At 46.5% G+C, this 12,648-nt stretch overlaps 1 protein-coding gene across 1 annotated transcript; it reads right to left on the bottom strand.

Annotated features, from left to right (window-relative positions):
- Positions 1–3,897: 3,897 nt before the first annotated feature.
- Positions 3,898–10,482, bottom strand: PNMT (phenylethanolamine N-methyltransferase). Its single transcript, XM_033169681.1, has 3 exons — positions 10,257–10,482; positions 6,480–6,690; positions 3,898–4,486 (listed from the first exon to the last, which is right to left on the bottom strand). The coding sequence occupies exons 1-3, from the start codon at positions 10,414–10,416 to the stop codon at positions 4,057–4,059; spliced, it is 801 nt and encodes a 266-aa protein (XP_033025572.1). The 5' UTR covers positions 10,417–10,482; the 3' UTR covers positions 3,898–4,056.
- Positions 10,483–12,648: the final 2,166 nt, after the last annotated feature.

Genomic DNA, 12,648 nt, shown 5'->3' with positions numbered 1-12,648 from the left:
TTCCTTTGATCCGGACACTATACTTCTGTTGATGCAGCCTAGAATAGCATGAGCTTTTTTTTTGCTGCTGCTGCATTACACTGTTGACTCGGTTTGTTCAATTCAGTGTCCTAAGTGAAACTGAGTTGGGTACAACCCAATGAAAGCTGCTTGCTGAAATAATAATAATAATAATAATAATAATAATAATAATAATAATAATAATAAGCTCGAGGATGGGTGGGGAACAAAGCAGCCGCAACCTCCTCTCTGGGAGCCCACACATTTGCGTGGTCCTGGTAAGCCACAGGGCAGCACAGCCTAGGCAGGATCAAACCCTGCCCTCCCATCTGTCAGCTGATACCGCCAGTGATGTTTGTTGGTGGGTGGGTGGGCATGGTTTGGAGAAAAAGGCCTAGAGGGCCACTTTGAGCCCCTTGGAGGGCCAGAATTGGCTTGCGGGCCCTAGGTTCCCCACCCTATTTTAGATTCCACCTTGCCTGATAGAGGAGACAGGACAGACCTACCACCTGGACTACTGCAATGCGTTCTACATGGGGCTACCTTTGAAGGTGACCCAGAAACTACGATTAATCCAGAATGCGGCAGTTAGACTGGTGACTGGGTGTGGCTGCCGAGGCCATATAACACCGGTCCTGAAAGACCTACATTGGCTCCCAGTACGTTTCCGAGCACAATCCAAAGTGTTGGTGCTGACCTTTAATGCCCTAAACGGCCTCGGCCCAGTATACCTGAAGGAGCGTCTTCACCCCCATCGTTCAGCCCAGACACTGAGGTCCAGCTCCGAGGGCCTTCTGGCAGTTCTCTCACTGCGAGAAGCAAAGCTACAGGGAACCAGGCAGAGGGCCTTCTCGGTAGTGGCGCCCGCCCTGTGGAACGCCCTCCAATCAGATGTCAAGGAAATAAACAACTATCGGACTTTCCAAAGACATCTGAAAGCAGCCCTGTTTAGGGAAGTTTTTAATGTTTGATATTTTATCGTGTTTTTAATATTCTGTTGGGAGCCGCCCAGAGTGGCTGGGGAAACAGCCAGATGGGCAGGGCATGTATGTATGTAGGTAGGTAAAGGTAAAGGGGCTCCTGACCATCAGGTCCAGTCGTGTCCGACTCTGGGGTTGCGGCGCTCATCTCGCTCTATAGGCCGAGGGAGTCAGTGTTTGTCCGCAGACAGCTTCCGGGTCATGTGGCCAGCATGACAAAGCTGCTTCTGGTGAACTAGAGCAGCGCACGGAAACGCCGTTTACGTTCCCGCTGGAGCGGTCCCTATTTATCTACTTGCACTTCGACGTGCTTTCGAACTGCTAGGTGGGCAGGAGCTGGGACCAAGCAATGGGAGCTCAGCTCACCCCGGGGCAGGGATTCGAACCGCCAACCTTCTGATCAGCAAGCCCTAGGCTCTGTGGTTTAACCCACAGCGCCACCTGGGTCCCCTGTATGTATGTATGTATGTATGTATGTATGTATGTATGTATGTATAAATACTTGTTACCACTTGAGAGCACTGTTGGGCAAGGGAGGCTGGCTGAGCTAGAAGAATCAACCAAGCCAAGGCTGGAAGCCAGATCTTCTGCAAATCACTAAAAGCAGGAGGGGGAGCAGCCTGCCTTCTGCCCTCTTCACCACCCAGGTGCCAGTTGTGTCGGGCTCTGGTGCCTGCTGACCAGCTGTATTTGTGCCATGCTGGATTTTTATATAGTATCTACCTTCTGGCTAGATGTGTGTGCTGGATTAACAAATAATCCTCCTGCTGCCATGAAAAGGGCACTTCTTCCCCTTTGAAAGCCCAGACCGCTTTCAAAGAACTGTACATTCTGCCCGTCCTTTTGGCCGGGAGCTCGGAAACGGGTGGGTGAAGGTGACCTGCTGGAAAGGCCACCGCTATGCTTCTGCTGAAGGCCAGAGAGCATTAAAGGGCTGCTTTGCACTCTCCCTTTAGGAAAAGTGCCCATGCTAGTGGATGCTCGGTGGAGGGCCTGTAGGTCAGCGGCAGGACAGAGCATATGCTGTTGCCGGGGGAGGGTTTGAGGAAATAGAAAGAGCCAAATAGTCATTTCCCCCCGAAAACCTGAAGCATTTTTTTGGGGGGGGGGGATAATAGGGGCAGAAGTCCCCGCAAAAGTGGGTTGAATTGGTTATGTATGCTACCACCGCAGCCAGAATTCTGTACGCGCAGAAATGGAAAGAATAAGAAGTTCCAACAAAAGAGGAGTGGATTTTAAAACTGTTGGAGATGTTGAAACTGTCGGCAAAAAACAGGAGGCCAAAAAAGATGAAATGTTTACGGAAGAGCGGAGGACCCCCCCCCCTTTTTTTGGATTATCTCAGAAAACATTATAGTTCAATGAAATTGCAGGCAGGACTGGAAAATAAAAGGCAAGAAGTGGGAATGATAAAAGAATGTAACGTGGGACATATGCTATAGAAATAATTTATTACATTTAAGGCAGTAGGTAAAAGGATTTGAACAGAAACATCACGGAGGTGAGTGTGGGAAGTCTAAATGCTAAGGGAACATTCTGCGGAAACTGAATTGAACTTGTTAAATTGTATGGAAAATTAAAAAAAAAATTATGAGGGGATAAAGGAAATAAAAAAAAAACCCTCATGGATCAGGCCAAAGGCCCGTCCAGTCCAGCATCCTATTCTCACAGGGGCCAACCAGGTACCTGGGGGAAACCAGCAAGCAGGACATGAACAGAAGACCCCTCCCCGCTCCTGTGGTTTCCAGCAACTGGTCTGCAGAATCATTACTGCCTCCAGCAGTGGAGGGAGGACACAGCTACAGTGGTACCTCGGGTTAAGAACTTAATTCGTTCTGGAGGTCCGTTCTTAACCTGAAACTGTTCTTAACATGAGGCACCACTTCAGCTAATGGGGCCTCCTGCTGCCACTGCGCTGCCACCGCGCGATTTCTGTTCTCATCCTGAAGCAAAGTTCTTAACCCGAGGTACTATTTCTGAGTTAGCAGAGTCTGTAACCTGAAGCGTCTGTAACCTGAAGCATCTGTAACCCGAGGTACCACTGTATTAGGGTTAGCAGTCCATGATGGCTGGTGACTTGCAGGGGTGCCAACTTGAATAAAATACTGGGGGGTGTCCAGATAAGCCCCGCCCCACATAATTGATCACATGATGCAGCACATGCACACCATTTGAATGGCAATGTCCATCAACTTTGGGGGGGGGCTGGCCCCCTCAAGTGTTTTATTGAGGGGGGCCAAAGGGACCTCGGCCCCTAGGAATTAGATGCCCCTACGGTGACTCCTTTTGCCAGTCAGGACATATTATCCTAGGCTAAATGGACTTGATACTGAAGTCTGACTTCATAGGACACCCCCTCCTATGTTCCTACCTCTGTGCCTGAAAGCTCACCCATGTTCTTGGCGAGCAGAGACACATTTTGCAAACGGAATATTTTTGTTGTTGTTAAGGATGCGTTCTATTAATTTTGTTTGTTTAAACAATTTATATGCCACTTAGCTACAGCCATCTCAAGGATACAATGCAACAAGTAAAAAAATGAGTTCATAGTCTTAACTCAAAATTTGTCAAAATTAAAGTCAAAATTTGATTACCATGCCTGCTGGAATTTTAAAAAATGTCTCCGGCGGTTCAGTAGGGAGAGGGCCTGCCTGGCCTCCATCGGAAGGGAGTGCCTTTGCCTGATGCACAGTGTGACTAGCCCAAGGTCACCCAGCAGCTGCATGTGGAGGAGTGGGTAAGTGAACCTGGTTCACCAGAATACAAGTCCACCGCTATTAACCACTACACCACCTGGCTTCCTCCCAAAGAATTCTGCAAACTAGTTTGTTAAGGGTGCTGGGAACTCTAGGTCTGTGAGGGATAAACTACAGTTCCGGGGGCAGGGAGCCATACGCTTTAAAAGTGTTAAATGTATGGTGTGGACGTGAACACACACTTATTTGCACCCACAGAACAGGAGGACCAGCTATCAGCACAGGAGCAGCAATACAGAAGAGAACAGGGGCAGCATGCAATAAGCTGGGTTTTAGGGGGCAAGGGCCTTGTGTGTGTGTTTCTGCTAGGCGAGCTGGGATCAGGCTGTTTTCTGCGCATGGATGAAGAAGATCCCTTGCACGTCATCCACGCCAATCTTCAGGCTCGGCGGCATGACGTAGGAGCGGAAGCTGCGGGTGCGATAGCCGCTCTTGGCGAAGGATTCCTTGACATCTGCCTCGCTGACGGGCACCACGGACAGCTTGGCTTCTCCAGCCAAATAGAAGGACTCGTCCAAAGCCCCGATCATGAGGAAGTGGCCACCGGGCTTGAGAAGCGTCGTGACGTTCCGCAGGGCCTGGTCGAAACTCGGCCGGTCGGGGCTCACGGCTTCCAGGCAGAATGCGGAGACCAAAGCATCGGCTGGTTGGCTGAGGGAGGAACCTAGAGGTTTGGCCTGGTGGACATCGATGGGAAGGATCCTTCTGAGTTTCTTCTTCAGCTTTTGCTCTTTTTCCTTCCACGGTTCCCTAAATAAAATATAAAAAAACCAATTTATTATTTATATGCCACCCATCTGACTGGGTTGCCCCAGCCACTCTGGGCGTCTTTCTAAACAAATTATAAAACCACAGTAAAACACCGCACATTAAGAACTTCCTTATACGGGGCTGCCTTCAAATGTCTTCTAAAAGTCAGATAGTTGCATGTCGAGGTCCCCAAACCACCCCTCAAATAAAACACGCTTCACACCAGATATAAGTTTAAGGTTTTTGGCATTAATTTTGGCCACAACTTTATTGAATACAAAATAAGTGAGTGGTTGCTTAGGCATTGGTTAAGACTATCTGTCCCTCTGGGGACAAAACTGACATCCACCTGCCTGTGGAGTCAGTATAGGGGAAAACACTTTGGGCAGAGAGTGTGCGCCCGTTCTCCCCTAATGCTCCCAGGGGCTCTTGCGTGGGCCCTGGCCCCCGACCGGGGGATACGGACAAGCATAGTGAGCCTCTGGATTCCTTTAACAGAATTCCCCTTGCAGCAGCAGCATTGAAGGGGCAACCACAGCCAACTCTGCCCCTCCTCAACCAATTTATAACCAATGCCTAACCGCCAACCTTACAAATTGTGACTAATTGCTACGCAGTAGGCGAAAACCAAATGGCACCAGCCAATCAGCCAAATAGAAAAATTCCTACCAGGCCCTTGCTCCAAAAGCAGACAACCCCATGACAGGCATAGCAAGGTCAAAGCAGAGGCCTAATAACGGAGGGAGGGCGGGTGATCCGATGCACGAAGCCAGGAGAGCTCCGACGCTGCATGCAGGGTAATTTATAGGCTCTGGGCTGTCCATCAACAAGTTGCAACATATGAATCCCCCCAACAACAGCCCAGAGCCCAATCATAGTTGAGGCCATCCAGACTAACCCGCCCCGCAGCAGAGGGGTGACTTGTTAGCCCCCACCGCAACACGTACTCTCCATGAAGGAGAACACGCTTTGTTTCCTAATCTAAAAAGGAGCAAAGTCAGAAGGAAGAAAATACAATAAATCTAAAGGAGGAGAAAACAAGAGAAAAGGAAAAGAAGGGGGGGGGCGACTCAAGAAAGATATAATAAAAGGACTTCCAGCTCTCTGCGGCTACAAACGATATTTATTCTTTAAGATCCAACCATTCTATCCTCTATAAACCAGCATTTTCTCAATCTTCAAATCCAGATATTACAAGCTCATTTTCTCTTTCAGGCAAAAAGTTCACAAGAAATTTCCAATCCTTAACAAATGTTGGTAATGATTTTTCTGTAATTAAACATGTCAACCGTCTCAGCCAAGTCCAATAATTTTATCAGCCATTCTTCCATAGTGCGTAAGGCTGTGCCTTTCCATCTTTGTGCATATAGCAGTCTAGCTGCAGTAATCATATATTGTAGGTGTTTTACCTCAGTATATTATTAAAAGGTGCCTTGTAATGGGTATGTATTTCTGTATACTTAGATGGCCGCAGGTTCCCCAGCCCTCTGCTAGGCCCTTTGTCACCTACACTGCAGACTCGGGACACTGGCTCCTGGGCCGGCTAGCACAGACTTTGGCATTCTGTCCCCTGGTGGACGGTAGGACTGCTATATTTCAAAAACACTGTTTTCCTTCCAGCTGCAGCAGTACCTATTTGTCTATTTGCACAGGCATGCTTTTGAACTGCTAGGTTGGCAGGAGCTGGGACAGAGCAACAGGAGCTCACCCCGTTGTGCGTATTCGAACCGCCAACCTTCTGATTGGCAAGCCCAAGAGGCTCAGTGGTTTAGACCAGCCAATAAGGTGTGGTGGATCACAGATAACCATGACTGCATCCCCAGGCTTATAATAATAAAATAATAATAATTTATTATTTATACCCCACCCATCTGGCTGGGTTTCCCCAGCTACTCTGGGCGGCTTCCAACAGAATATTAAAATGCAATAATATATTAAACATTAAAAGCTTCCTCGGGAAGCAGTGCCCCTCCCTCCTGCATTTATTTCTTACCCATTGCCTTCAATCTTACAAGTATACTGGATGTAAGGGGACCAGTCAAAGCAGCTGGAGTCTTCACCGAGCACCCAGTTCTGTATCTCGGCCCGATTCACTTCCAGGTAGTCTGTGGCCACTATCTCCTCAAAGTAGTCGCAGGCACTGAGGAGCTGATAAATGGTGGGGCCTGTGCCAATATCAATAAGGGTACGGCCGCAGATTTCCCCTGCAAGGAGTGAGAATAAAGAACTAAGGTGTGATCATCTCAGGCAACAAAAAATTACATAAAATATTGGTTACAGGTAGGTAGCCGTGTTGGTCTGCCATAGTCAAAATAAAATAAAATAAATTAAATTCCTTCCAGTAGCACCTTAGAGACCAACTAAGTTTGTTCTTGGTATGAGCTTTCGTGTGCATGCACACTGAAGAAGTATCTGAAGAAGTGTGCATGCACACGAAAGCTCATACCAAGAACAAACTTAGTTGGTCTCTAAGGTGCTACTGGAAGGAATTTATTTATTTTTTATTTTATAAAATACCGGAAACCTCTTAGAAAATAAATAAATCTGTATTCATAATGAGGGTGGAGGGGGAGTGTGCAAGTCTTTCCCAAATACAATCATAAAAGAGGATTCAATACCCTGGCCCCTAATTTTCTGCCCAGAAATGACCTTCCCATAAGGTGAAGGGTGGAAGTCAAATGGGTAAAGTCGTATCTTGAGGAGAAACCTAGAATCCAGGCTACTTTGTTCCCTTTTCTGTTTGTGTGGGGAAATGTAATGGAGAAGCCTACTGCAAATGCTCCCCTTCTCCCCCTCCCCGACCCCAACAGATTTGATCCCATGGGGGTGCAGCTCACTGGAAGATTTCCCACCGAAATTATATTGAGAGGGAAGCAGGATCCAGTACTTGCGATATAGTAGTTCAGGAGATACAGGAAAAACGGCACCTGCCAAAATTGCCGCTTCTAATAAAATATCACAGGCACAAGAGGTTTGTATTCTATTGCAGTTGGTCACCTTATTGCTGACGGACAAAATGCCCAAGGGAAAGTCAGATAGAAGCTCCCAGCCAATCAAGGCCTGGAGGAATGAGGGGCAGCTTGAAAGATGGTCCTGTTTTCTGGATCTTTCCAAGCTAGCCGAGTTGTAAGAATCTGCTCGTGCATTACATTTTAAGTCTTCCACATAGCCGGAAGAACAGGTTCCATATTGTGGTGTCTCGCAAGCCACCTACCAAACTAGCATCTCTTTGACTCCACATCACAACACACTGTCTGGCAAGAGAAGCCTAGGCATCTGGGCCCTCCTTCACACCTTGTAGAAGTGACTCAGTCGCCTCTTCCTCCAGGATCCCCCTGCCTATAAGGATCCTCCCCTCTCGTTGGTCAATATCCCTTCTCACACTCATGATCTCACTGATTAAGCTAGATAAAATGTCTTTCTTTCTTTCTTTCTTTCTTTCTTTCTTTCTTTCTTTCTTTCTTTCTTTCTTTCTTTCTTTCTTTCTTTCTACCAGTAGTTTATACATTTCACTAATTTTACATTCATTTTGATATTTCAAAACTTGACTTCCTTCCCCCTCTTTCTGCATTTCCTTAAATTAGTTTTCTAATATCTTCTGCATATCCAAATTAACTGAATTTGCTCATTTATCCATCTTCTTTAAATATATATACTCTTATAAAACTGCAGGTTATTACAACAATCCTGCCAATGTTTGTTTATAATTTATCTGTAAATATTCAATAAACCATTTCCATTCTTTTATATATATAAAAAATGTTATCTTGTTTTTGCATTCTTCCAGTAAGTCCCCCCCGCCCCTATTTCTGCATATTCCATAGGTTTTCCATTCTTCCTTTACTGGGACTTCTGCTTCTTTCCATTTTGGGGCAAGTAACATATTTGCTGCTATAGTAGCATACATGAATATGTTTCTATACATTCTGGTTCCCCCCCCCCAGGTTATTTTAAACATCCTTTTCATTACATTATATATCATTTCCAGTAAGCTTTAACCTTACTACAAGACCACCACATATGATAAAAAGAACCTTCTAAGCTGGATAAAACATGGCAGTGTGTTCTCCTACTTTGGCTGCGTACATACATTTAAGAACACACACACACACACACACACCGCCGCTGAAAGGCTCCTGGGGACTGTACTCTCAGAACTACACTTTTTGTGCCACCCCCCAAACTAAGTAATTGACACAGCAAATTGGGGCCACAAGTTAATGCCCCCCCCATCCAACCTTGTCCGATTAGCACTAAACTTTGGCATCGGTTGTGGGGTTCTTGTTTTTTTTTTTGAGGAGAGATCTAAAATTTCAGGGCCACATGTTAATGGAGCTCTTGCAAAGACCGGTGGCAGGAATCTACCACAATAGATCACAGCAGGCATCTATCACAGTCTATCAAAGCAGCCCACTTTGTGGCATGGCTCAGCTGCTTTGCGAACTTTGCAAGAGAACTCTGTTAATTTGCAAGTTGCCACCTTTCCTAAACTTAAGTGCGATACAGCGCAGAACAAAGATCATATAGCTAGACCCCACCACAGCAGCTCAGTTTACCTCCTGCTCCTTGATTCCTGTCTTGTTTATTTGCCAGCAAATGAAAAAGGTTATGATTTACAAACTGTACGGAGTAACAGATTGCAACTAATATATCAGTCTGTAAGATTGCCAGAGTATCAACAAAGTATCAACGAAATTGTATTCAACGAAGTTCTATTCGGAGAAGACCTGTTCAAATTCATGAACCTGGATTAGTCATGTAGCACTGGCTACAATGCTCAGTATTTGGTGCAAAGTTTCAGGGCTCTAGAAACAGGCACAGCTCAGAAATCCAATTAAGAAATTTCTTTTACAGAAGTTTTTTTTTTTTTAAAGGGAGAAATTGTAATCGCTATCAATGTGAAAATGAAACATCAAACCAGAATACTGGCCTGTCTAGTCCTATACTAAGCAAGCTAAAGGAGCAAAGACTTACACCTGCGATCACTTCTGTGGTTGATAGCCTCTGGCGATGGTTAAAAAAACAAGTGACTTGGGCTGCATGTGTACCATACATGTAAAGAGCATTTAAAGAATCCTAAGGATGCTGGAACTCAGGGTTCGCAGCTCAAAATGACACTAAACTAGCACTAAACTTTGGCATCTGTTTCAGGGGAAAGCAAAATTTCGGGGCCACACATTAATGGAGCTTTTTACAAAGCCAAAATCTCACCCAATCTAAGTCAGTTCCTGGGTTCAGCTACCTATTTGCTAATTAATGTTAGAAAGATGCTGAGGTCCTGGAAGGCCATAGCTCAGGTTTTGCAAAATATTTTACCCCCCACCCTCCAAGTTTACAAAGGAGCTCTTTTTTCTTTTTTCTTTTTTGCAATGCACTTTTGTTTCAAATTTAGACAGCTCCACATTTGGAAAGCTTACTTTTGATGGATGGTAACGTTGTCAATGAAAAGGTAAGAATGACCCAGAGGCATGGCCGGCCCAAGACATCTTGGCACCTGAGGCTGAACCACTAAATGGTGCCTGCCTCCCAGCTAGGGAAGAAGCGGGGAATGAAGATCTACATCGGGAACAAGGGAAGAATAAAGGTTTGTATTGGGATCTGCTCCCCCTGTGAATCCTGCCGCTTGAGGCGGGCATCTCACCTTGCCTCATGGGTGGGCCGGCCCTGTCAAGAGGAAAGGCAGAACATTTTCATACGAGACAAAGGGAGATCACCTTTGAAACCCAGGCATCTCCTGCTTGCAAAGGAAAACAATTACAGGTCTACCTACCTGTGGCAAAGGCATCTGCCAGGCAGCGAAGTTTCCAGGGCACTGCAAACTCTTCGCTAGCGAAGTTGGCACGGGGTGGCATGTAGTTGTTTTGCAGGTAGGCCCGAGGGTTGAACTTCTGGTAGCTTTCGGCCACAGCCGCGACACCATTGGCGCTCATGGCTGGGGAAATGCTTGGCTGTGTCCGGCTCACGCAACCGGCTCTGGGTGAGCGGCTTTATAGCCCGGGTTGACCGAATGCAATTAGTCCCGAGTACTTTGGGCTGATACCATCAGAAACAGCCTGAGGGGCCTCTCTAAATTGGGGCCATTTCTCTCGCACACCCTTCCGCCCGCCGTGGAGTAATTGAGAAGACCTTTCCAGGAGCTTGATGGAGGTCCTGGCAACGCTGGGGGCGAGGGAACGGATTGCTTTATCTCGCACTGGATAGTCATTTAATAACTCTATTGAAAGGACACTTTATTGAAGCTGTTCATCCAGTATAACCACATTACTGTCAGGAACTAGGGTGGGCTGGGAGGGGGAGTCTGTGCCATTTGTCAGGGAAGAGCCTCGCTGGCAGAAGGTTAGACAGCACCCCACTCCTCCTACAACAGAGGAGACTGTCCAGTGGCTTTTACTATTAAGAGAACTCTGAGATTTGTAACTCCGTGAAGGGAATAGAGTTCTCCTAGCAACTCTCAGCCCCCTTAACAAACTACAGCTCCCAGAATTTTGGGGGAGAAGCCATGACTGTTTACAGTGGCACATAGTGCTTTAAATGTATGGTATGAATGTGGTTCTTTTTGCTTTACACATTGTTACCCCATCTTTTCCCCCAAGGAGCTTGAGATGGCATACGCAGACCCTATTTTCCAGGGACAGTCCTAGATTGATAGATAGAAGCCATCCCCATTTCTGATTTGATCCCGGAATGCCTCACTTTTCCTTAGGACGTCCCTATTGTCATCAAAGAAATATTGGAGGGTATGGAGTTATCTGACCCCCGAGCCGTCTGAAGGCAATCCTGTATAGGGAAGGGTTTTTTAAAAAAATGTTTAATGTTTTATTATGTTTTTGTATATGTTGGAAGCTGCCCAGAGTGGCTGGGGCAACCCAGTCAGATGGGTAGGATTTAAATAGTAAAATTGTTGTTGTTGTTGTTGTTGTTGTTGTTGTTGTTGTTCTTCTTCTTCTTCTTCTTCTTCTTCTTCTTCTTCTTCTTCTTCTTCTTCTTCTTCTTCTTCTTCTTGTTATCATGGAATAGGACGCCCGTTTTCATGAGAGAAATGTTGGAGGGTATGCATGCCTACACTTCTAACCATTTGCCCTCACAATGACCCTGTGTGGCAGGCTAGGTTGTGAGAGGGTGACTTGCCTAAAGTGACCTTCGTAGCCAGGATTTGAGCCCAGTCCTCTTGCCTGGTCAAGGCCCGACACACCACTCACTGGTTTTCCTTCTTCCTTTGGCACCCTCTGCCTTCCCTCCAACCAATGCCTCCCGCAATCTCTTGCACACACACAGAGACATGCGCATCCAGAGTCCTGCCCTCTCTGCCCACAACACTCCTTACTGAGTGACTTTTTTGCCCAGTCGGCTTGTCACGTTGCCCCCTGTCCCCACCTCACCCTGTACAAGCTCAGTCCACTCGGGACATTTTCTCCCCGTTATGCCAAAGTTTTGACATTCTGTCTCTGGGGCTGATCGAAAGTGCCTTTGAACCTGGCACTGTGTCCGTGTGAGAGAGAAAAAGGGAAGGAGGGAGGGCTGTTGGTCCTCCTGAAACCAGAGTGGGGTAGTGAGGGGAGGGGGGATGAGTGGGTGGAAAGATCTTTCTTTCCCCATGACTTCATCCCCCAGACTCGTCATTACTCAGCTGTGCTGGCTCAGTGCAAACCTCTCCCGCCGGCAAATCCTGTAACCCATTGCTCGTAACTTCTCTTCGTCAGAGGCAGGATACCGAAGTTCGTTTCATCCTCCAAAGCCAGAAAGTTCCAGAAATTCTGCTGAGATTTCATGTCTGCATAGTGACATTGTAGGAACATATGAGATCATATACAGGGTTGTGTACATTACAGAAATCAGTATACCTGCAGCACATGAGATCATAGCGGTAAGCGTTCTCATTATCAACATGGACGAGGCTACATGTCACAGCAGTCTTCTTCCGGCAACCAAGTATTTTCTCAAAAAGCCTTCCCATCTGAGATGAAGAATGATCAAGAGAAAGCAGGGGGATTAAACATTCGCATTTTCCCTAGTAATCAACTGGATTTCACATGAAATCCTCAGCCTCCTTCGAAATCACTACTTACCCTTGAAGTGATTTCCCATTTTACAGATGCTACAAGGGAAGTAAAATCCACTGCTGATCAAAGATTAGAATCCAGATCTCAGACCCTCCAACTGTC

Source organism: Lacerta agilis, chromosome 14 (genome assembly GCF_009819535.1).
Source record: "Lacerta agilis isolate rLacAgi1 chromosome 14, rLacAgi1.pri, whole genome shotgun sequence".
NCBI classification, from domain to species: domain Eukaryota; kingdom Metazoa; phylum Chordata; class Lepidosauria; order Squamata; family Lacertidae; genus Lacerta; species Lacerta agilis.
This window is presented reverse-complemented; position numbering and strand designations above follow the sequence as displayed.